Source organism: Cricetulus griseus, chromosome 7, assembly GCF_003668045.3.
Source record: "Cricetulus griseus strain 17A/GY chromosome 7, alternate assembly CriGri-PICRH-1.0, whole genome shotgun sequence".
Taxonomy (NCBI): Eukaryota; Metazoa; Chordata; class Mammalia; order Rodentia; family Cricetidae; genus Cricetulus; species Cricetulus griseus.
In genome coordinates this window covers 65,180,581-65,206,867 of record NC_048600.1, presented here as the reverse complement: position 1 = coordinate 65,206,867, position 26,287 = coordinate 65,180,581, and the positions used below count along the sequence as shown (strand labels likewise).

Genomic DNA, 26,287 nt, shown 5'->3' with positions numbered 1-26,287 from the left:
GCTTTGCTTCCCACAGTGACGGGAGGACGCATCACAGAAGAAGAGTCTGGTCCCTGGATAGTGCCTATGAAGACGGTTAGACACAGGGCCTGACCCATGTCTTGAATAAAGCAGTGGGATCTAAGGCACCCTGATTGTCCCAGCCCTAAAGAGATGTATGTGTCACCCAGAAGGTGCTACCCGGGCTGTCTGGGGTGGGGTGGGAAAAGCCTGACATTGACCTTAGAGAGGCTGCAGAATGGAAGGCACATGGAGTCTCCCCTCCAAACCAGTACCCCCATGGAGTGCAGGTAAAGAGCCGCACAGAACAGGAAGACTCAAATGGGCCTGTCCACTGTCCTTTGGGCCTGGTGACCCAATATGAAGCTGACTCACAGGAGAGACAGAGGCACCTGCTACTAAGGGACTTAAATCAGCACTTTGCATGGTGTCCTTAGATCCCAGCAGAGGGATCCTGAGAAATTCAGAGAACATAACAGAGCTAAGATTTATACGCTCAAGCTCATGGCAAGAGTATCCTGCTATGGACATGTCCCTCACAGCTACTTTCTAATGCCCTGAATACAGCCAGAGATGATTCCAACACAGCAGGAAGTGGTTACCCTCTGCACAGCATGTGTCCCCTGGCACCGGGAGGATCAGGAATTCAAGGTCCTCCTCAGCTACATAGAAAGTTCAAAGCCAGACTAGGCTACATAAGAGCTTGTCGAAAATTTAAAAGGAAGAATTATAAAAGGCATTTAGTGAACACTTACTATGCACCAACCCTTTGCTGGGTCTGGAGGTACAAAATCAGGCAGACAACCTTCTCAGAACCTGCTATGAAACTTGGGGTATCTTAGATGACAATCCCTAATTCTAAGACACATTGCCCATGGAAGAGTCCCTCAGCGATATCTGACTACAGTTTGGTACAGGGGCAGGGGGCACACCATGGAAAGACTTGGGCACAGTGACAACCCACATCTGCCCAGACTGGAGCTCAGCAAGTGAAGCTGTCACCTCTTTTGTCTGGCTCAGCTGTCACCTCTTTGCTGGAGCCTGCAGAAGACAAGCTCAACAGCAGCTTCAAGCTGTCACCAGGGAGTGATGATGCTTGGCCCTCCGTGTCCATCTACAGGGACTCTGACTCCTGCTTTGACAACTGTCAACTCCCCAAGGGAGCCAAGGACAGGCAGCAACTAGGCTCCCTCATCAGCTGTCAGGAGGCAACAGAGGAGGGAGGCAGATGGGAGGAGGCTGCCGGGATGCAGGGAGAATGACAGGGATGAGACGGAACCAGAAGTGAGGATAGACCATGGAGCCCCCATCCCAGCATTCCCAGCACAGCCATCCCTGGCCTCTGCTCTTTGGAATGTGAGCTCCATGAGGGCAGGACTCCATTGGCTCACAGTGACCCTCCCCCCACCTAGAACTTCATCAGGGGTCCATATCCTGAGTGCTCAGGTGGTGAAAGAGGGCGTGTGTGTGTGTGTGTGTGTGTGTGTGTGTGTGTGTGTGTGTGTTGTTGTTGTTGTTGCTGTTGTTGTTGTTGACAATATTAGAATAGAAATATATAACAGACAAAGCTTCCTCTGTCAATCCCCAGGAGAGACATAGATGTATACAGACAAGATATGGCTTGTGATGAAAGGGAAAGGCAAGGGTATGACAGGGGATGGCCAGCACTGTCGGGAGACACAGAGCCAAGGCTAGGACAGGTCTTGCTCTTCTTCTGAGACTCCTAAAGAATTCTCCCCCTTCAGATCAGAACAGTCAGGGAGGGGTATAAATGGTCTATGCCACCTTCCCACAGGCATGAGACTCTACTGCTGTGCCTTGGTTCCACTGTCCAACTCCCTGAGCTTCCTTGGCCGTATCTGAGAAAAAAAAAAACAAAAAACCTTGCAGAAGCACCAGGGAAGGTAGACAGGCTGGCTATAAAGTACCTCCTTGCACAGGGATGCCCAGTACTAAACCTTCGTCATCTCTTTCCTCTTCTTTTAAATAACAATGTGGGAAGCCCTAGATTTCCCAATGGAGATATTTCTAGATGCCAAACCAACTTCAATCTCTGCCTCTCCCCAGAGCCTTATGCTACCTCGGCTGGGTCCAAACTGTGGAAAAGGAGAGAGATGCCCCTGGGCCTTTGCATATACTTTGCTACCACCCAGACAAATCTGCATTAGGAGCTGAAAAAACCTTTGAGGAGCTTTCCCTGATCCAAATGCCCCAGACATCCCTGGTACAGTTTTAGTCTTCATCCCTAAATTTTACACCTACTCTGAGCAACCAAATATAGGGACAGATCTCTACACCCCTGATCCAGGCAGGAAATGACATAGCAGGCAGACTCATATATAAGCATGGACAAACAGGAAGTCATCTCTTTCTATTGTTCTTGCACTTCCTCCTGCTCTCCTCTCTATGGAGCTGCCATGTGATCCCGGCAAGAGAAGACACTCACAGGTGGCGTTTGATAAGATAAGTCTTTATGGTTGATACTTAAGACTAAGCTAGCAAGTAAGAAATCCTAGTCATTTGACTAGCAGCATTTGTACCAAATATAAGACTCTGTGTGTTATTTGGGGCCCTAAAGTAGCGGGCAGAACTTGGGCAGCTGGGGAATGGAACTCGGGAGGCAGCGGAAAGACTTATTGTCACACACCCCAGTGACCATAATGAGGTACAATGTCCAGGAAGTGTAGGACACAATGGTTCATGGCCCCAAGGGCCTCTACTAGCATCACGCCTGTCCAGGTGCTAGACACCTAGAGTAATGAACGCCACAGCAGCCCTTGGAGCTGAACTACCCCCTGGGCACAAAGGGACTACAGTGACTGTAGCCTAAGGAACAAGCTGAAGGAACAACCAGGCTGCCCTCTAGCCTGGTGGATACCACAGCTTCAATTCACCTAACAGTAGGAGCACTAATTGCAATTTGTAGCCCATTTGGAAGAACAACTAGTTCTCCTCCAGAGATTCTGGCCTTCATTTAAGAAAACCAAACCTGGCAAGGGCTAGGCAGGTCATTCCTGTACAGCCACAAGTGAACAGAAGTGAGGAAGCCATCGCCAGGGGATGTGTTTTCACCTGGTCTCTGCTAGGCCCCAACCACTTATGCCCACTGCTGCCTGGCACCCAGCTATATCTGGTCATCCAATTCTCATATGGATTGTGTATGTAGTGACCCATGTCATCCTGACAAGTGGGACTCCTTTAACACACACACACACACACACACACACACACACACACACACACACACACACACACAGTGCCTTGATCTCAGGCCTTGCAGGGCAAGCAAGAGGAACAGAAGGACCAGAAACAGTATCCTAAACCTTCTCCTGGGTCCCAGGCAACACAGCCAGTTGAAGAAGGTTGCTGGAGGCCTCCATCCTTCTTTCCCTTTGCTCCAGCCAGTCCCTCTTGTCTGGGAAGCCCCAAATTTCAGTGTTTCTTTGTTGCAGGAAGCAGAATCAGACATGTGAATGGGTTTGGGGTGGGGGGGTGGGGGATGATGGGGTGATGCCTTCTGCAGGCTGCTTTGCAGTCCACAAGATTTCCTCCCCCTGAGCCTAGCACAAAACATTCCTGTACTGTTGCTGTGCCGGCCCCAGCATTCTTGAAAGTTGGTGAGCAGCTGATTGTTTACAAACCCTGGCAAGGCTTCGGCAAGTCAAGGCCAATTTCTGGATTAAATTAGAAAAGAAAAGAGGAAACATATCCGAGTCTTGGCACCAAGAGAGATTGTTCATTGAACACGAGTTGTTTCAGAACACACTGTGCTGAGGCCCTTCATCCTCCTGGGAGAAATCAAAGGGTACAGCTGCAGCTTTGAAATCGGAGAAGGCCCCCCGGGGACTCGGTGTTCTCTATGAGCCTAAGGAATGGGTCTGCCCTCAGTGGAAGAGCAGTTCACACAGCTCAGAGAGACTATTCTTGCCCAAAAATCTAAGCTGTTTTCAAATAGAGATCAAAGCAGCTCAGTCACTCCTTTAAACAGAACCTCACAGTGACCCCAGATGACCTATGAGGCCGTTAAACTAGCTGGAGGTATAGGTGGTGTTGGGTAGTTGGGTTATGACCAGGAGAAAGGTAAAACTCAGTTCCAGTGTGAGGTCATCAAGTGGCCTCCAGGAAAGAGCTGCTCCAGCTACGGCGGGTGGGGGTCAGAGGATTGTTGGAGGCAAGGGAGAAATTGTCTGCTGAGGGTTCTTTAGCACAGAGAAACCTGTCTTGTAAAAACAAGCAAACAAATAAGTAAAATAAAACAAAAAACAGAATAGCTATAGCTTGCAACAGAAAGTATTAATATGTCACGGTTGTAGTTATCAGTAACCGCAACTAAGAATGAGACAGGACCATGGTCTTTCCTCAGTGGAGCAGACACAGATGATGAGGCCGTAGCAGAATACTCTGGCACGGAAGATACTAACATGTGCATCACCTGTTGGAAGATTTAACTTTTAGGAACCCAGTCTAAGGACATAATTAAGGATGAGGGGACAGATGCAGCTACATGGATATAAAATAGTTGGTGGCACGCCCGACCTCCAAAACGGAAGTGAGTTTTATCCCACGGACGTGTCACATAAATAAGTTACATAAAAAACACACTCTCCCCATGGCAACATTCCACACTCATTAAAATGAAGTCGTGGAGAGGTGCTCCTGGGAGAAAATATGGAGAGATCTATATGAGCTCATTCTAATCTTATGGCATAAATAATATATTATCTGTGTTAAATATAGGATGTTTTAATGAACTGAAAAAAATTACTTTTCTGAATTTAGGGAGGGAATTGGGGAAAATGGATGTGGCTGGCAGGGAATGAGTTGGTAGGTGGTATCTGTGGGTAAGCAGGTCTCGGTCTCATGAAGACACCTCCACCCCTCATCCTCCAGTAGGCCTTCGATGAAGCAGGGGGTGGGGGCAGAAATCACAAATTCTCACTTTCTGTTGTGATTTGAATGTGATGTCTCCCCTAGGCATGAGGTTGGTGCCAGCTGTCTGTTCTCACTGTTTGAGGAAGTTTCAGAGTCCATGAGGAGGGGGAGCTGCTGTTGAGTCATCTCCACTCCTATAAGTGACCCCTTACCCATATACCAGTTAGTAACTCCAATAAAAACTCATCAGTTCACTGAGTCAGACTTTGGTGTAGTTACTATTTTCTGTAGTTACTGTGTTCCCTTTTGGGATGAATACATACGTTGCAGCTCCCTAAGAAAAGTCTCTCACACAACACCCAGCTCAGTGGGCAGCTTACTGACCCAGGCTGTCCTTCAGCCATGGAGCCATCTCCACCTGCTATTACTGTCAGTGGTCACCTGATCCAGAATGCAGTTGGAGCTCACCCAGTGCCACATCTCGATATGCACTACCAACCAAGCTACACCCCAGCTCAATACTGTGTTGGTCCCACTGTGATGCTGCTTCGGTTCCAGCTTTGGGAATCCCAGCACCAGCTGTAGACTTACAAGGGGATCGGAACAAGCTTTTGAGGGCTATTTGGGGTTGTGGCTTGAGGTCCACACACCCAGAGCTGCCCAAGCTTGCTCTAGTAATGGTGGTCAATCTCAAGGTCAGAGGAGCTCATAGTAGGCTTTCCCACCATGCAATGCTCAGGACAGTTGCCACTGGCCACACCGGCAACTTAAACTTCAGTGCAGATTACTTACAAGTCATGTCCCCATTAGCATGGCTACCATCAAGATGACAAGTGCTATCGGCTGTGGAGAACTGGGAACCCTCATGCATTATTGGTGGGAACAAAAGATGAAACAGTGGCTGTGGAAAACAGTGTGGCGGTTTCTTAAAAGTTAAACATAGAATTATCATATGATTCAGTCTTTCTACTCCTGGGTCTGTAGCCAAAGGAATGCAAAACAGAGTGGTGAACAGAAATCTGTAACCCAAGCTCCCTGCAGCCTTATTCCCAACAGCCGAGAGGTTAGAGGCTGCCCAGGTGCTCGTCAATGGATGAATGGATAAGCAAAACCTGTCTAGATATACTATGGATCTTACTGAGCCTCAGGAAGGGAGAAGGGAGGGAAGGTTGGGCATGGAGGTGTACACTTGTGATCCTAGCACTCATGAGCTTGGAGGCAGGAGGATCATGAGTTCAAGGTCAGCCTGCGATTCATAGCAAGGCATGTATCAAAAACAAGGCAAAACAGACATACCAGAGATAGACAGGCACACAGAATTCCAACACGTTACAATATGAATAACCTTTAGACTATCACTCTGAATTAAATAAGCTGGTTCCCAAAGGACAAATATCATACACACTCACTGATATAGAGGTCCAGGGTGGTCGGATTCAGAGACCAAAATCAGAACAGTCACAGCCAGGCCTATGAGATCAGGTAAGGAATTGGTGTTTAATGGTGGGAGGGTCAGCTTTAAAGATGAAAAGGCCTGTGAATGGATGGTGTGACCTTTGCACTACCAAGGGGATGACCTTAATGTCACAAACTGTGCACTTTAAAATGGTGACAATGGCCTGTGTACTTGAGCCTGACTCTAAGACTTGGCAAGCCCTCTACCACATCTCTGTATTCCTAGCTCTCTTTTTACTTTTAGTTTGAAACAAGAGCTCATTAAGCTGCCAAATCAGGTCTTGATCTTGAGATTCTCCTGCCTCACCTTCCCAGGTAGCTGGGATTATAGATCTGTGCCACTAAGTGTGCGGTTCTCTGCCTACCCACCCCTTCCTTATTTGGACTACACGTGAGCAAATGCACATCCGTGTGCACATGGAGAGGTCATCGGTCAAGCATCTTCCTCAGTCACCTATTTTTGTGGGTATGCAGGTATGTGAGTGTGTGTGGTGGTATATGCACACACAGACACAGACACACACACACACACACAGAGACACGCAGACACGCAGACACACAGACACACAGACACACACACACACACACGTGTGTGTGTGTGTGTGTGTGTGTGTGTGTGTGTGTGTGTGTGCATGTGGGTGGGCCCTTGTGTAAGCAGCAAGGCCAGAGGAGGAAGTCAGATGTCCTGTTCTGTCGCTTTTGCCTTCTACCTTACTTTCTGAGATAATTTCTCCCTGAATCTGGAGCTCACTGGTCCAGCTAGACTTGGATTGTGGGTGTGCACCACTGAGCCCAGCTGCTTGTATCAGTGCCGGGAACCTGAGCTCAGGTCTTAGTGTTTATGTAGCAAGCACTATACCAACTGAGTCATCTTCCCGGCCCCAGGTCTGGCTTATCTTTTATCACAATGAAATGCTTTTAATTAAACTTTAAAACTCTATTGAATAAAAAGGGCTGATCAGTTCTTTACTCTCCCTGGACAGATTTCAAGAGCTCAAGATCCAGCCTGGCCAGTGGCTGTAATATTTCAAAGTCCAGAAAGACAGCTATAGATAGCTCCATCACAAGGCAGTGTTCTAGAAGTGAGTCCTCTTGTACATAGGTCTTTACTGTTCCTCCTCTCCAGGGCCACCAGAGTGTCCTGCCAGCTTTGTAAGCCTCTTTCCCAGCTCTAAAGATCACTGGGTACTAATTGTTAGTGCAACATTCTGCTCCTAGCATGGGGGAAACCTTACTCCCGGGTCTACAAGGAACTCTTGAAGCAGAAGGAGCTTGGCTGAGGGGTGAGCCTCCCCCACTCCACCCTAGAGTCTCACTGAGCCCCAGGACTCTGTGTCTCACCCTTGCCTTCTGACGAACTTGCCACCCCACCCATGAGGACAAGCACTTGGTCAATAAACACTTGCTGCAAACACAAGTGTACATCTGTGTGACAAGGAAAACAGATGTGACCCAGACATCCTTCTTCAACACCTCGGTTTTATCACCTAAAATCCTCTTTTTGTTATTGTGATGATGAGATGGGATTCGCTTTAAAAATCCTTATGCTCACCATCTTTTTATTATTACTTAAAACAGAACTACAGTTAGATCATGGGGGTGTGCGTGCATGCATGAAGGAAGGAAGGAAGGAAGGAAGGAAGGAAGGAAGGCTGGCTTGTGGTCAAAACTTGGAGAAAGTTTTAAATGTGATAAAGGAGCCTTGTGTCACCCCAAGAAAAAGGAGGATTTTCATGCATCTGCCCCATGAAGAAGTCCCAGTGAATACCCCACCTTCAGGCAGGGTCCTCTGTAGACTCCTCAGGAATGATGCTCTCTGAGCTGTTACTGTTATGTGAGCAAAACTACATTTTATTTGGAGATTAAAACTGCCACTACCTTACTTAGGGACTGAAAAATACATTCATTTCCATTATGCCATTTAAACTACCCTACAGGGTGCAAGAGGGAACTGACCCATTTTAATGATGGGAACACCAAGGCTCAGAGGACTGGAACCCCACTCCCAGTAGACACACCTAGTCTTTTTAATTCCAAACCTCACCCTTTCCCTATGAGTTGGATAGCAGTGGAATTAGGGGAAGAACACATATTCAGGAGACTGGTGAGATTTGCATGTCTACCGGTCTTACAGGCTTAGTGTGAAAGTTATCTTAGCTATTATACCGAAAGTGGCTAGCATGGGCCTGGCACGCAGCCACACATTCGCACATCATTAATTGCAATCATTACCGTCTTATTTATTTTTGTTGTTACTATTATTATTACAGCCATATCTTAGAGGTTTGTTAATTCCAATGATTATGGTTTTATTGTTATTAAATTAAAGGTACTTTTCAAAATTAACATGAGATTAACATCCTCCAAAAATAACATGTACAAATACGAAGTATTTTGTAGGGGAAAGATGGGAGTTCAGGGAGCCAAGGACCAGGGCAACTTAGAGGAGGGAGACCACTCAGGTAGCAATCTCTTTCCGGGGTTCAGCTAGCTCACTCACTTCCTCCCTTCTATCCATGATGGATCTTCTCACCAGGACCCCTCCAGAGGCTGACCTATGTGCCACCTTATCTCCCGGGGCAGAGCCCATCTCTGTACTTCCGTAAGCCCGCCCTCCTCCCACAAAGCAGCCCCTTCTCATGCTCCACTTGAGAAGCACAGGCATGGTCATAGCCTAGTCCTTCCTCCAACTGCTAGTCTCCTAGCAGGGCTTTGGAGAAGACCTCAGCCTGCCAGCTCAGCTCTGCCCCTTAAGACCCAACCCTAGAGTCCATCCCAGTCCTCCAGAGCCCTACTGTCTTAGTTTGTTTTCCCATTGTTGTGATAATATACTCTGACAAAAGTAACTGAAGTGAGAAAGAGTTTATTCTGCCTCACAATTCAAAGGTACAGTCAGTCATAGTGGAGATATCAAGATGGCAGAAGCTTGGGGTAGATGATCACGTAACACCCACAATCAGGAAGTAGAGAGGGATGAATGCAGGGCTGAGCTCAGCTGGTCACATGACACCCACAATCAGGAAGTAGAGAGGGATGAATGCATGGCTGAGCTCAGCTGGTCACATGACACCCACAATCAGGAAGTAGAGAGGGATGAATGCTGCTGCTCTGCTCTCCAGGTACCCAGCCCAGAGTACCAACCAAGGGATGGTGCCACCCATAATGATGGAGTCTTCCCTCCTTAATGAATGCAGTCCAGATAATCCTCCCCAGGCATCCTGAGACCCATCTCCCAGGGGACTCTGGAGTCTGTCAAGTTGACAATTGATACTAACCATAAACCCCATCTTTCAGCCCAGTTTGCCAATGTCCTACTCACAGATGGACCCACCCACGGACCCACCCAGCTACCACCTAGTCCCCACCCAAGCTCAATTTTCCTGCCTACTCAAGTCCTGCCTCCAAGAGACCGGTTCCACTCCTATTCCCTTACCCCCCAGCCTTGACTCACAATGTTCATGAGTGTCAGCAGGTACTTCTGCACGTGTTCCTTCCCATGGAACTGGACCACTGAGTCATCCACACCCAGCAGGACCTCGATGTTGTAGTCATCGTCGGCAGCATGCCTGCGCACCCTCCGCCGTGAGCTGTTGATGTGCTCTTCCAGGACGCCCAGGGCTCTGCTGAGGCTTTCCAGTCTGCCCCGGGAGGCTCCTGGAAGGAGAGGACAGCTTCTTTGGTAGCAGCCCAGCACCTCCTCCCCAGGGGCATCACAGAAAGACACAACCCATTTGGGTACAACTCAGTCACCAGTCAGGCATCAGGGTAGCAGCATTGGAGTGACCATTGTCTCATTTAAAACTCACAGCACCCTGAACCTGGAGCACTGTGTCCATTTACAGAACAAATAGAAGACTAGAGGGGGCAATACTGACAAACACAAACAAAACTGGGGAAACTGAGGCTAAGCCCAGACAGTATGTGTCACATGGTGTCTCTTCACTCCTAGCTCTCCTTCCAGAACTACCTCCCAATCTTACAAGGAATGGACCTGTCTGATACCCATATTCTGGGCAAGGACCTTCATGTCTGACCCCTTCTCCACCAGGGGAACTTTGCTCCCAACCCCGGTGCTGATGGGGTTGCTCAGGGACCCACATAAGTCCCTCTTGTCACACCTCCCACAGTCTGCCTTGGGAGAGAACTGACTGACTGGCCAAAAATGGTCAGTACCTGCTATGCACTGATCATGTGGAGTCCAAGGGATCTCAGTGAGGATAAGGGTCTGTACCAACAACAGGACCAGAGCCCAGGATGCCATGCTCCCTGCCACCAACAGGACCAGAGCCCAGGATGCCATACCCCCTGCCACCAACAGGACCAGAGCCCAGAATGCCATGCCCCCTGACACCAATGGAATCAGAGCCCAGGATGCCATGCCCACTGCCTCCATAGTTATGCTGTCTGCCTTGATTTCCATCTGGTTCACACTGGCGAGACCAAACATCTGAGGGTGGCCACTCATGATGATACAATACTGCTTGGCATATGGTTCTGTTCCCACCTCACCCCATCAGTCACCCAGCAAACCTCTTTGTTCAGTCACACAGTGGGTACCTTCAGTACAAATTACTGCCTCCACTTTACAGATAAGGAACCCTTATGTGGCAGACAACCAGACAGACGCTTTATGCCCTCAAGCTTACCTTTAACACTACACACACACACACACACACACACACACACACACACACACACATATATATACCTTCAGGCACAGACACATATATGCTCACACTAATGAACATCTATAGTGCATTGTCTTATGCTCATATGTGAATGAAATGCACCCATGCATAAACATGGCAGGGCTAATCTAGGAATGGGGAATGGGCTAGCCTTGCAGGAAAGGCCCCCGGTAGAGCTAAGTGCTGCTCTGCTCAGCTGCCTGGAGATGATTCAGGGCCATCCTGATGCTTCCAGAGGAGCCGCCTGGGACTTAAACCTGACACGAGGCTTGAGGGATTGCTGCTCTATTTTCATGCATTTATTTCTTTGCATTTTCAGCGAGCAGGGACAGCTCACCTTCAGAGCCACCTTGGGAAGCAAAGAAGATGGTAATTTCCACAGAAAAAGTTCTCCCCTGGGGAAGGAGCTAGACACCACCTTCTGCCCCTATCTTGCTCAGGGTCATACACAGGCAGCCCCAGGGGAATAGCAGACTGAAGAGGTACTCCTTGGGTCCACAAAGTACTTTATAAAAATACCTAATATTGTCGACAGCATTTGAAACATGGGAGATTTAACACTGGAAACCATTGAGAACACTCAGTTTCTCCTGAGAAACTAAGAGATGGGACCATCCTTGGGTATCCTAGATGTACTGAGAGAGAGCACACAGGGGTCCAGGTGTGACCTGGTGACCAAGTCCAGCCTGGTGACTTCTTGACCCCTAAGGTCTCAGAGAGTACCCTTCTGATGCTAATCCCCCAGGTAGCTGTGCTGCCAACTAGGCACAGTTGTTGAACCAAACCACGTGCTCCAGGCCCATCTGAAGCAAGAGGCTATATAAAGATGCTTTGGAGATGGCAATTTCACCTGAGCATAGTAATTATTGTTGCTGACATTATTCTTACCATGATGATTTTTGTGGGAAGGGGTCCCCAATTTGCTCTCCTGTTGCTGTGATAAAAGACTGACCAAGCCAACTTGGTCAGGGGAGGGCTTATTGAAGTCTTAGAAGTTTTAGGCTATCATCAAAAGTCAAGACAGGAACCTGGAGGAAGGAGCTGAAGCGGCGACCATGAGGGTCTCTGCTTATTGGCTTGCTTCCTTATACAGCCTAGGGGAGGACTAGAATTTCCTCTACCAATCAACTGTCAAGAAAATTCCCTGCAGACATGCCCATAGGCCAACCTGATGGAGGTGATCCACAATTGTGATTTTCTCTTCCCAGGGTATGAATATGACAACCAAGGTTAGCTATCCTAAGGAGTGACTTCTTGGGCATTACCTTTTAAAACACCTCTAAAGCCCAGCTCTAGGTAGAGAGGTCCCAAACTCAGGAGTGGAGAGATGGGTCTGAGTACTTGAAACCTCCCTCAGTTCTGCTTCAGCTAGCTCAGGACACAGCAGGTAGACCAAGGCAATGGGGCCCACTACCCTCCCGCCCTCTGTGTCCCTATGGAAGTTGGCAGGCAGGCAATAGTCCACCTCATCAATCATGAAGACACTCATGTTTTCCTCACAATGGTTATGACCTTAATACAAGCTAAATTCTGGTCTTGACATGCCTATCTCTCCCAGGGAGCTCTGACCAGCAACAAGCTCCTAAAAGGTCCTGGGCCAACCTCTCAGTGATCCCTCTGACAGCAGCCCTGGCCTTCAGGACCCACCCAGCCATGCTGGATTGCTGGCATGATCACAAGGCCTTTATTCCACTTGGTCCTTGGCCTATGGGTTACATGACCCATCCTTCATTACTAGTGCAGGCTGGGTGATGAACTGTCAATGCTGCCCATTTCCTGTTGAGGCAGGAAGATACTGCTACCTGAAGTTTCTCTTTCTTCTGTGGCAGCTCCCTCTCCCAGCAACACACACACACACACACACACACACACACACACACACACACACACACACGGAGAAATCACTGGTTCCCCAAGTGGGAGGGGGCTGACAGATGCTAGAGAGAGAACAGGGGCCTAAACAGCCATGACCTGGTTGGCTGACTCCCCCCTTGCCTGTGTGTCTGTCACAGGAGCCTAATTTTTAAAATGAGTAAACAAAGAGTTGGTTCCTGGCATTCCCTTTCTTGGGGACCCTTCCAGATGGCATTTGGAGCTCTCTTTGGTTTGATAAGGATGACACAGCAGAAACCATATCCAAGAGCCCTGGTCTGAGAGTCTCTAGAAGACAAAGGAAAGATGCTGAGAGTAGATCAAGAGGATGGGGAGAGGACAGGAGGAAGTAGAGTTCCTATCCAGGGAAGACTGAGGCAGCAGCCAAGCCCACCTACTTAAGCTTGGATAGCAAAAGGTGCTGAGCCCAGGGGCCAAGGACTGCACCTTTGAGCATCTTCAGAGTGGCTTCTTGAACATGTGCATGGCCCTTCACAGTGACGAAACTGTGCTCAGTTATCACAAAAAGGAAGAGCTCCTGCCTGTTCTGACACCCTTCTGGCTTAAAGGTCTCAGAGCAGCAAGCATGGTCCCCACATTAGAGTTATTGTGATGCCATATTCTTAAGAGGTGGGACTAGAGGAAGTAATTATTGTCACAGGGACTCCAGACTCATGAAAGGACCAACACTATCATATGGAATTGGGACTGGGCTCCTGGGACTGGGTTATTCCCCTGGGGGACTTGCTATAAAAAAAGAGAGAACCAGACCCTCATCTTGGCTTCTTCTTTTCCTCTGGAATATACTTCTACCACATCATGCCACTTGATATGCTGTGACACAGCCAGGGGCGCTCTTTCCAGGAGTCTAACACCATGTTTGAACTTTTTATTCCCTGGAATGGTGAGCAAAATAAACATCCTTTCTTAATAAATAGGCCAATGTCAGGTATTTTGTGATAGTAACCCAAAATGGATTAAGACAATCAACAAGGCACAATAAAAGAGCAGAAAGATTGAGTCCATCAAGCCACATTGCCAGAGAGGAGAGAGATGGGACCTAAGACCAGGCCTAGACCCAATATTATTATTTGTTCCTTAAAGAATACTGATTCTGATTCTGAGCATGTAGATTAGTTGGTAGAATGCTTCTCTAGTTGTGTTTGATCCTCCAAAATTGCATAAAATGGTCACATGGTACATGATTACACTCCTAGAACTCAGAGGATAAGGAGTTCAAGGTCATTTTTGGCTATGGCTACAGAGAGAGTTCAAAGCCAGCTTGAAACACATGGGACACTGTCTATAGCAACAACAACAAAAAGAATTCCGATTCTTATTTTAGGAATCGTGTGACCTTGCAATAAGAATATATGCCACAGTAAGATGTGGGTACATCCCTCAATATTGTTTTTATTTGTTTGTTGGATCGATTTTCAGACAGGATCTTACCATGTAGTCCAGGCTGCCCTAGAACATATTCTGTAGACCAGGATGTTTTTGTACTTGTAGCTCTGCCTACCATGTGATGGGATCACAGGCATGTACCACCATGCCCAACCTTTCCAATATTAAGATGGTCTAGAAGATACCCCATGCTCTACCAGCACAAGGGCTCATTTAGGGGAACCAAGATTGGTAGAAAAGACCCCCAGGCTCTACTCTGTAAAGCCAGAGTGGGATAGGGCTGGTGTCAGCCCTGTAGTGCAAGGATGCCCAAGGACTTGCAGGGCCCTATGCAAGTCTATGCCAGTGTCTTTGCTGAGCTGACCTATTTATTTTGCTGCTCTTGCCCTAAATTATCTCTTGACCAAGCCCTGGAGGAGCCCCCAAACCACCCAGAGGGAAGGCAGCCTATAGCCTACAGTTTTAAAGTGTTGCTGCCTGCCTTCTCATTGGGCTCAGAACTTGTGGAAGAGGGGCTGAGTTAGATCTCCACTTCCAATGAAGTTTGGCTCTTAATTGGTTCCTAGACTCATATGGTTGTGGCTCAGGCTCCAACCTGTGTCACTGCTGGAAGGTGGTGGGAACTTCAAGAGATTGGGCCTAGTAAAAGGAAGTAATGTTACCTGAGGTGCACCCTTTACGGGGCTATTGGGATCCCAGCCCCTTCCTGATTCTCTTTGCTTCTTGGTGGCCATGAGATGGGAAGCCTCCTCCTCCGCACCACATCATCAGCTTCCACAGTATAGCCTAAAGCAACAGGGCAAGTGACCACAGCCAAACCACTGACCCTGTGACCCCAAGCCCTGTCCTTCTTCTAACCTGTTATTCTCTGGTATTTTGTCAAACTTAATGCAACGTCTACTGACACAATCCCCATGTGTCACCTCCATAGCCCAGGCTAAACAAGGGGGACAATAGCGGTAAGTCAAGGAAGGAACCTGTGACCTAGAGGAGCACACTGTCCCATGACAGGAGAAGACTCCACTGTCTGCTCCCCTGGAATGATCCTCTCTCCTTCTCTCATACATCAGGTTCCAGCTGAAATGTCACCTTCTCAGGGGACCCTTACTCATTTCATCCTGAGACCCCTGGAAGACAGTGTCCATGGAGTTGGGAGGCCTCAGCTTCCCCAGTGCCCCACAGGGATCCTGGGGCTAGGAGGGTTTGGCGTCATGGCAGAGAGATGCAGTAGGAACTTAGGATCCAGCAGAAGGGCGTGTGGTTTGGAAAGAGAGGCTGGTTCATGTAGGGCTGGGAAGATGACATTGGTGAGGTGGAGACAGGTAGAGGAGTAGGAACTGGAACAAGAGCCAGCTATAAATTACTTACATGAGGAAAAACCAAGGGAAGAGGGGACAGGACAGATTAAAACAAATGGGGTGAAGAAATTAAACATATATCATGTAATTGGCAATAAAAAGAAATGAGGTGTCTTAATGTCATTCCTGAGTTAAAATAAAATCCGAGGAATTCCAGGGGATGGGTTGCTAAGGCAAACAGGGTCTGAAGAAGGCATGAGAGGAAGCCCAGTGTGTTCTCACCAGCCCACTAAACGGATGAGAGGAGAAGGCAAAGCCTAGGCGTGAACAGTCACACACTTACATCAGAAAACAACGCATGAGTTAGAGAAAACACTAGGAGTAGACGTAAAGGATTTGAATTTATAAGACAATCCAGTGTTCAAACCACCAACAAATAAAGCACACCCTTTTCATGCATGTGTGGAAGACATTGAGTCACAAAGAAAACCAAAAATCTGTGTTTATAGTGACTAATGTTGGAACAAAAGTCAGGAATTACTATAAAAAGGAAGGTCTTAAAATCTTTAGTTCTGGGGCTGGAGAGATGACTCAGAGGTTAAGAGCACTGGCTGCTCTTCCAGAGGTCCTGAGTTCAATTCCCAGCAACCACATGGTGGCTCACAACCATCTGTAATGGGATCTGATGCCCTCTCTAACATAAAGTCATACATGCAGACCGAGAATTTATATGTGTAAAAAAATAAATAACTCTATTTAAAAAAAACCTTTAGTTCTAATAAGCATAGACTAAATAGAAGATATAAATTCCAACAGTTGGAGTAGAGAACTGGATAAAGAGATAGATAAAAGAAAATGAAAAAGTATCCAAAAAAAAGTCTACATGCTTCTATAGGAAAGTCCTTCCCAACCCACAAAGAATAGACACATCTAATCTTACATGAAGTGAGAGCACAGCCATTGATAACTTGTTTCCCAGGACAACAACTAGCTAGAAAATTGGGTTGGGAAAGGAAAACCTGTTAACTAAAATGCGCAACCATCATAATACTGAGAAATAAAAAAAAAATGATGATGGTTCAAGACAAGCAAAAGGTAATATAGTCTAATACTCCAAAACTCAAAAAAAAAAAAAAAGGAGTCCACAATGAATTGTGGAATATTTTATTCCTTTACACTGTGTGAATATATGTCACTATGATTGGTTTAATAAAGAAGCTGACTGGCCAATAGCTGAACAGGATAAGGTTAGGTAGCAGAACAAGACTAAGGTTCTGGGAAGAAGGGCAGAGTCAGAGGAATTGCCAGCCAGACATGGAAAGGAAACCGGAGATGCAAGATAAAAGCGAGGCAATGCTATGTGGCAGAATGTAGGTTGATATGAATGGGTTAATTTAAGATGTAAGCATTGGCTAGGAACAAGCCTGAGCTATTGGCCAAACATTTATAATTAATATTAAGTCTCTGTGCATTTACTTTGGAGTCGGTGGTCCCGACAAAAACTCCACCTACAATAATAGGAGAGGAAAATGATACAGTGTTGGACTGGAAGTTATTCTCATCCAAAATAATCTGTAAGTGTAACACAATTGCAAAAGAATCATTAAACTCCAACAAATTCCTGAACTTACTTAGAAGGTGTTTGTGAAAAAGATTAATGAACAAAAAGGAACTCCTTAAATTTAAGACTACATATTATAAAATCATATTCACTATAACAGAGTATGTTGATATCATGAAATGTACTGAATAAAGTGTCCTAGGACACACCCAGACTTCTGGGTGAAAATAAAGGCTTGAACATAAATGGCCCATTTAACTCCTTTCTGGAATCCATCTGTCTGGAAAGTGTCAGTCAGGGACTTTTATTTTTAAAATCCCGAAGCTATAAGCCCAGGGCGAGCAGAAGAGAAGCAATATCAGAACAGTCATCGGCTGGGAAACAGGAGAGCTTTTCGTGGTAATAAACTTGATATATTCAAGTTGAGCCCCAAGCTGGTATGGAGAAGAGCCAGGATTCTTCTAGTCTGTGCCACAGTCCCCCAAAGCATGGAAACTGATGTATCAAGTACCATCCAGAAGTGGGGTGGGGGACAGATGAGTTAGTTGAAGGGTGGTGCCAGTCCCCACCCATGCCCCATGCCCCTCGGCTGGACTTGCATTGGTCTGGAGTACGCCTTTAAGAAAGTGTAAAAGGTCTCTGGGATGCAAGCACTTGGTGTGGTTACGGGTGAGGGTGCCATTCTAGAAACTGGAGGGTTCAGTGAACACCCACTTCCCTATTCATTCCCAAGATGCTGGTGCCAGACATTCACCATTCCAGATAGAGCCAGGGCTAGCACTCTGAGGAACCAAGGAGCAAAAGGAACCCACCTACAAATACTAGGGTACCAGTCATCGTAGTAATCATGTTTACTGCCTACCTTCACAAATGAGTGGCCATCAGCCAAGGGCCACCATCTCTATGGTGGGCTCCTCTGACACTGCAGATGGAGACCAAGAAGCAAAAATCCCACCGTAACAGGAAAGGGACATGAGATCACGGACTCTCCACCTACCTCTCTCTCCCTGACATCGGCCCAACCCCCACACGGCTCCCCTGAACAGAGCTGAGAGACACACTCTGACCTTATAGCTCTTCAAAGAGCCCAGTTCTCTCCACCCCCTGAAGCTATGAGCAAGCCCAGTCCCCCGGCCCCAGACCAAGGACAGCATTGAATCACAGCTTTACTTTTATCTAGTGCCTTCCTGCTGTGTGACTCCTGGACAGCATAGGTCATGTGGTATGGAGTTTACCACCCACCCAAAAATCTGTAAAAGCCAGAAACTCACTTTGTCCTCTAGCATTGAAGAGTAAGACTTCTAAGACCTCCATGCTCCACATGGCAGTAACTGTTAATGTTGAAGCTCCTTTGCGGGGATGGAAAGGAAAAGAACATGGGTCCTGTTGCTATCTCTCTCTCTGAATGTTCTCCCACTGCAGCTCCTCATGGTTCTCTGTGGTCCTGAGCCCATAGCTCTCCCGGTGAAGCCCATCTAAAGGGTGATTTCATGCCAGCTTCTTTGTACAGACCTGCAGTATTTCCAACAGAGGAAAGAAATGGACTCTGCAGGGAACTGGGAACAGGAAGCATGTGCTAGTAGCTCCTCTGAATGCTGAAGGGAGATGCTACATACTTTAAACAAGAACAGGGAAAGAACACTAAAGTGAGATCCTGGAATTTAAAAAAAATGAAATAAAGGATAAATAAAATCAGTGGAAGGATTGGAAAGTGAAGTTAAGGACTTTCCTACAAAGTGAAACCGTAAGTCAATCTGAACAATAGATTGAGAAGCTTTGCTCATTTGCATACCACCCATATAATAGATGCTTCATAAAGAGCATGGAAAACCAGAAAAGAGGGTACCAATCATTCTAGAAAATTCCTCTAACTGGAGGGTGTTCCCAGATGGAAAAGGATTCATCTAGTGCCCAACAGAGGAGAATGAGACACATCAAATGATTGCAACGCTTCAGCAGACAGGACAGCCTGCAAACTCCATGGAGGGCAAGCAGTAATAAGCAGGTGGTGGAAGTATAGACAAAGGGATGGGTTCAGAATGGCTTAGATGTCACAGCAGGGTTAGAAGAAGGCAGACAATGGAAAAAAGAAAACATTTGGAATCCTGATGGAAAATTAGCCTAACTGCAGTCTCATGCCCAAATTCTCACTGGAATAGAGAAATTTCCAAACATGCAAGTTTCTGAACATGTATCTGCTGATTATTTCTTCTGAATAAGCCAGTGAAAGAGAGGGCCCATCTAAACCAAAGATGTGCCCAAGAAAAACGTAAGATACAAAATACAGGAAACCGGAGACTCAATACAGAAACGACGAGGGAAGATGATGAGAAGTGAGCCATGGTTGACAGCACGCCTCAGATGCTGAAGACAACTGACCACACTGCAGCAAGGAGACCCCAAAGATAGACCGTTATTGCCAAGACCCCCACTTCCATAGAGCCATGTCTGTATATGTGAGGGAGGGGGAGAGGGAGGGAGAGGTAAGAGGTAGAGTAAGAGAGCTAAGCCCATACCAGGACCATGCCTTGGAGGTGTCAAAACTATGAGCTACATAAACCCCTTTATTTTATAAGGTTAGCTGCCTCCAACATTTTGTTGTAAGGCAAAACTGACTAATATAATCTGCCATGATCAGAATGTAGTCATAGAAATACTAGAAGAAAATACAGCTAAATACTTTCCTATAGTTCAACAGGCTCTTGCCTGCTCCCCTCCTTCACTGTCACATGCTTTTGAGATACAGTGGATGTCCCAGATCTCTGCTGGCTCAGCAAGATGAGTGACTGAAATCACACTTTGCTAAAGGCACTTTGTGTACAGGGGAGCCATACCATGCTGCTCTCTAAGGCATCAGCCCTGCAGATTAGAGCAGATCTCTCCCTTCCCTGGGTCTCAGGAAGAACAGGAACTACTACACTGTTCAGAAAAGTGAGAGCAGGCTCGCCACGGTGCTCCTATAGAGGTAAATGACAACCTCAGGTGTCAGTCCTTGTTGCAGGTGGCATTGCTACTGCTTATCCCAGACTGGCCCATGAGCCCCCGGGAGTCTCCAATTTCTGCTGTCCACCTCCCTGTAGGAACACTGGGCTTGCTGTTGTACACTCTACTGTGCCTGGCTTTTTATGTCCATCTGGGGACTAGAAGTCAGATTCTCATATTTATAGGTAAGCACTTTCTCAACTGAGACATCCCCCTGACCTGACCCACTCTTCTTGCTGATAGCCCTGGCTTTGCAGGGAGGGGCTTATGGTCAGGCCTTAAATCTTGGACAGAGGCAGCCTCACAGTACACACACTGAGGAGCCAGACCAGGCGAGGTCATCTGCGGGAAGGTCAGTCCTCTGGTTGTTAACTTTGAAGACATAATCACTCTGTGACTGCAGATTCCCCCAAAGATGGTCATTAAGATAAAATATGTTTACCTAGGTGCATAATCAGGGCACGGCAAGAGGCCCTGCTTGGCAGCAGGCAGGCTCTTAGGAGGCTCTAGAAGCAAAAAGCAGGCTCAGCCCCACAGGGGCCATCAGTACAGAGTCCCACTGGTGAGTTTTATTAAAAGGAGCTCATTATGGTTATTTCAGCCCAGTCTTTATAACTTTATTACCAAGCCTGAATTAATTTCTGCAGCTCTAACAGATGCAGCTCATTCTGTGTCATTTTTACGATTTGAGGTAGAGTTGGGGAGCAGGGAAAGGTACCAGGAGAGTGTTCTCCAGGACACTTTATTTGCACAATTCAGAGGTGGGGCTGAAGCACCATGAATTTCAGTGGAATGGGAACCTGGGGGTTCCAGGCCCACTCCACCTTCCAAGTCTTCTTCAGGAACGAAAGAGAGGCTCTGGAAAAGGGGAAGGAAATATTTTTGTCTCCCTCCTATGAGAAGGTCCTTATCTAATGTTCTCCTGGGGCACTGGATGCTCCTTGGTGGGGGACATGAAACATCCTGGCTTCCCTGTGTGATTTTGCCTTCTCAGAGCTACAGGGGCTGGGGCAGCACAGTGAGATAGCTCCACTGTACTGGGTGTTCGTTCTTGATTTTTGTTTTGATCAATAACTGTCTCCCTCTCCTGATGGTTCTGGAAAGCCAAATCCACCTTAGCTTTATTCTGAAGTCCCCAGCCTCAGAAGCACCAGTGTTAGCCAGGGAAGTGAAATCCAAGAACAGTGCTGGTGTAGATGAGAAGCAGCCATGATGTGCGATTCCAGGGCTGCTAGGTGGCTTCTTCTTACAGAGAAGCAGAGCTGAGACGCTGTGTTGGTTGGTTTTAACTGTCAACTTGACACAATCTACACTCATCTGGGAAGGAGCCTCAGGGAGGGACTCATAGTCATGTCTGTGGGGGCTTATTTTGTTTAGTGAGAAGACCTAGCTACTACGGGTGGCACCATTCCCCAAGCAGGGAACCCTGTATTGTATGAAAGTGAGCTGAGCATTAGCATGTACACATTAGTTCATTGTTCTTTGCTCTTGTCCATAGATGTGACCAGCTGCTGCAGGGTCCTGCTGCTGTAACTTCTCTGTAATGATGGGCTATGGCCTGGGCTTGTGAGCCAAATAAGCCCTTTCTTAAGTTGCTTTTGTTGGGTGTTTTATCATGGTGACAGAAAATGAAGCTAAAGACACTGATAAGTGGGCGCTGAGGCTGGGCAGCCCCCAAAGATTCATGTGGAGGAAGCTTTGTCCCTGCATGGTTATCTGAGAGGTGACAGGACTTTAACCCCCCATGGGAGGTGTTTGGTCACTGGGGCCATGGCCCTTACAAGAGACCATGTCATTCATTGAGACTTAGTTCCCACAAGAATACATTGTGATGAAAGGGCAAGCCATGGCCCTGAATCTCTGGTGGCCCCTCTCTCTGCCAGTGTTCTCCTTTGTGATCACTTGACTGTGAGACAGAGTCACCTAAGAAAAAATCTTTGAGACAAATAAATAATCTTTCTTTGTAAAGTTATAACCACAGAAAACGGACCCAAACAGCTGTCGGCACAGATAACACGACTCTTGCTCCCCAACTCTCCAGTTCTTTGAATCAATAATTTGTTTGGTTTCTGTCTCTTGCAACCACAAGAGTCCCAGCATGACCCCCACACAGACACCATCATGTGCACCAACCTCAGCTTGATGCCCCAGATAGTTTGACCAAAGCACCCTGAGATTATGAAGACGTGAGGTGTGACAATCTCCTCTGTTTTAGGTTTTCACCTCTTGTTTTCTCAAGGAGCCAGGTGTGGGTGAGGAGAAAACCTGCTAAGTATTTAAGGTCTGGAGTCCAAGTAAGTGGGCCAACCCTCAAAATATGTGCCCAGGGGAACATGGTGCTACAATGTCCCTGTAGAAGTGTGCAGGCCACTATGCTGGATGCCCTGTTCTCATATCGTCTCTCAAGTTTTATTTACAGCAGGGATGGGTGGCCTATTGTCCCCAGACTTCACCTGAGGTGCCAGAACACCCCGTCCCACTCCGCCACCAAGCACAGCTGGCAGGACTCTCTTGTACCCACCTATCCCCCTGGTTCCATCTTCCAGGAGGCCTCTGTATCTCTCCTTTCAGCAACCAGGTTCCTGGGGCCTCCAAGGGGTAGGGAGGCTAGGAGCTGAGAGGCCGGTAAAGCACTCTTCCTTCTAAAGGAGGGCCCTGGGAACCAGCCTTGACCTGGAGGACACCAGACTTTCTTTCTATGGGACAGCACCCACCCCTACCCCCCGCCCGCCCCAGGGAGGGAACTGGCCCTGAGTTTCCTTTCCGATGTCTCCCCAGCACAAAGCAGCCAGATGGCAGGAGCCAATGGAGAGACTGGCAGATGACTGAATGAAAATATTTACCATGAACTTCAGAACAAAACAGACACCCACAGGCCCCCATAGAGGTTCCCAGGGATCTCCTCTAGAAAGTGGGGGAAGCAGGAAACTGGTAAGTGGGGTGCTGATGACCAATGTCACAGAGCCCTGCATGGCCAGAGCCCCCACCTGCTGTCTGCTGTCACTCACAGCCTGTGGAAGCGTGTCTCGGGGTAGATGATGCCCTTGCCTGACCTAGTGCACATACTGGAGCCCCTGATGTGGACATCGGGCAGCTTCCTAGATACTGCCCCACAAAGCCCCGAGACACCTCACATCCACGTGTTCTGGATACCCTGACGACTGACTGCCTCACCCAACTCCTGCTGTACCTCCATCCAACCACCCAGCTCAGGGCATAGGACCCTTGTCTACCCAGCCCTACTCCAGGGCCTGCCTCTCCTCAGCCCACAAAGCTGGCTCCTTTCTCCTGAGCCTGGAGGCTCGGAAACCTTCCCCGTTCCAGCCCTGTCATGGCCCTGAGCTGGGCCTCTGGCAGGAGTTGATACTGAACCTGTTTATGGAGTTTTCAAATCAGAGTTCTCTTTACCAGCCGACCTGACCCCATGTCAGGCAGGATTGGTCCTGAATGCCTTTGGCAGAAGCTTGAGGTCAATATATTCAGGAGGACTCAAATGCCAGAGTGTGAACTGTCTCTGTAGCCTGCCGCTTTCCCCACCCCTAGCCTAGGATCAACTGTTTCTCACTCCCCTGCCCCTCTCATCCCCTCCTGGTCCTGTCCAGAGTCCAGGCAAACAGAGAAACTGTTGGGCTCTTCCTGGTTGCTGCAGGGAGTTTACAGGGTGGAACTACAGAGTGGGTGCTAATTCCCCACGAATGTCAGCCAAAGCACAACGTTAAAAGCCCCCAGCAGGGATGACCATGAAAGCACCACTGGAAGCATGGACTAAAAGCACATCTCACACGCCTTTAATCACAGCACTTGGGAAGCAGAGGCAGGCAGAACTCTGTGAGTTCAAGGCCAGTCTGGTCTACAGACTGAATTCCAGGACAGACTCCAAAACAATACAGAGAAACCCTATCTTGAAAAACAAAAAGAAAAACCAAAAAACAAACAAACAAACAAAGCACATCTCATCTCATGTTGGGCACACAGAGACACAGAGATCTGGTCTCATGTGATTTACTCCCTCCAAAGCTCATGTTGCAACTTAGTCTCCATTTGGAGACACTAAGAGGTAGGGCTGGGGGGTGGCTTCTCCATGTGATTAGGGCTCCAGCTCATGAATGGATTCATCCACTCATGCCACGTGTGGATTTATGTAGGGAAGCCGCTTCAAAAGCCATGCTGGCTTGGTCTCTCAAAGATCCCGTCTCTGGCCATGTGATGCCCTATCCCAGTTGGGCACTTTGCCAACAAGAAGACCATTGCCAGCTGTGCTCCTCAACCTGGGAGAGGATTGTTATTAGTAACAGAAAACACCAAGACAGGGGGCTTTACAAGTGTCTTGTTAAAACCAATGCTTATGTGTTTGTTGTTCATAGCAGCTCTGTAGGGTGCGAACAGGGCTTCTGTTAGACAGATGTAAAAACAAGCTTATCAGATACCACTGGGGCCCAGCAGTGCAGGGTATCCCTGTCTGCTTGCAGCAGCAGCTTAGGATACTGCTTCGGGAGACTGACAGGCCACTTGAGGCAGCACCTGCCTTTGGACCCAGTGGACAACAGGCAGCTGCAGGCATCCTCGCCTCTGGCTTTGCTTTGGACACTATCTCAGTGCCCATCTGCAGTGACCCAGTAGCACTAACAGTCAGTCACCTGACTTTTATCCATAGTAAAAACAAGGTTAGCATTTCAGCATGTGCTGGAGAAGCAGGGGCTTGCTTTTGTGAATAGCTGTGGTTAGCTTGTCACCCCTTGGACAAGCCTTACAGCTGCCTTCTTGGTGTCCCGATCACTGGAATTCATTCGTTCGTTCATTCATTCATTCATTCATTTGCTTATTTATAGACAGTTTATATCATGTAGTCCACGATGGCCTCAAACTTTATATGTAGCTGAGGATGACCTAGAAATTCTGAGCTTTCTGCTCCCACCACCACTACACCTAGTTTACACTGTGCTGGGGAGCGAACTCAGAACCTAGTGCATGTTAGGCAAGCATGCTACCAACTGAGCCCTATCACAAGAAAGCATGTAGTGGATGGTGTCAGTAACACATGAAGGGTTCTAAACAAACTCCCTGGGAGGCCCCCTCCCCCGTGTGTGTGTGTGTGTGTGTGTGTGTGTGTGTGTGTGTGTGTGTGTGCACTCGTGCGAGTGCGCACACACGCGTGCGCGCATTAGTACGAACACTGGGAAATGAAACAAAGAAATCAAAAAGGTCTCACACCAGGTAAACCTGAAATATGTCAGGATATCTGAAGGCAAAGAGGGTCAGCTGTTCACTGTTCCTCCCATCCCTCTCTGTCCCTGACCTGCTCAAGGAACCATTACCCTGATCTTGTCCCCTGTGCTGAAGACATAGGAGCGCCTCTGCCAATTGGATATACCCTCTTGTTTGACAGCCCAGGAGACACAAGGAACTCTCTCCTGGAATGATGGGGGATGGGTGACAGAGTGGGCAGCAGGAGCCCCACTGGAAACCACAGGCAGCTTGCTCTCCTCCTGGTCTCTCTCCACATCCTGCTCAGCCCAAGACACTAAGACAATTTGGGGGTAGCATTCCGACCCCTCTCACAGAGAATGTCAGGTTCCACCACCCTCTCCACAAATTGTCTTTTTTGATACTGCAGCAAACCTCATGTGAGGCCAAGGCTTTCCTTTGCCTTCTTCTGGCCTCTCCCCTGTCTTCCACAGGGCCTGCCTCTCCCACAAGTGAGTTTCTACTGCAGACTGGGCAGCCAGCAATAGAGGCCCCTGAGGTACATCTTGAGCCCTCCTCCCCATCATCCTGTTTGACTTTCAGGTACCTAAGCACCTGAGGGTGGGGGCCTTTCCACACCTTTGTGGGTCCCATCAGCTCTTCTCTCATGATTCTTCCTGCGTGAGAAAGACATGGGCTGCAGGGGAGGAGGAGAGCAGGGGCTCCCCTACTCCCACAAATCCCGGAGGCACTGCCATGGTGCTGGGTGCACTCAGCCTGCTCTTAGCCCACAGTGTTGACCAAGCTTAATTTGATACCCCTGCTTAGAGAAGGAAGGAAATCAGAAATTGGAGACAGAGCTGAGTCCCGAGAATCTGATCCACCGGGCAGCCTGGAAGGGGCTTTTCCTAAGAAGAAGGGGGTGGGAGGTAAGGGAGTGGGGGTGAGGGCACATGTCCAGATCCCAG

The 26,287-nt window shown here is 48.0% G+C and overlaps 1 protein-coding gene across 1 annotated transcript in view; it reads right to left on the bottom strand.

Moving 5' to 3' along the window:
* Positions 1–26,287, bottom strand: part of LOC100769264 (A disintegrin and metalloproteinase with thrombospondin motifs 2) — a 201,179-nt gene that overhangs the window by 53,649 nt on the left and 121,243 nt on the right. Inside the window, 1 exon segment of the mRNA XM_027427626.2 lies at positions 9,779–9,981. Within this exon segment, the coding sequence (XP_027283427.1) occupies positions 9,779–9,981 (203 nt within the window).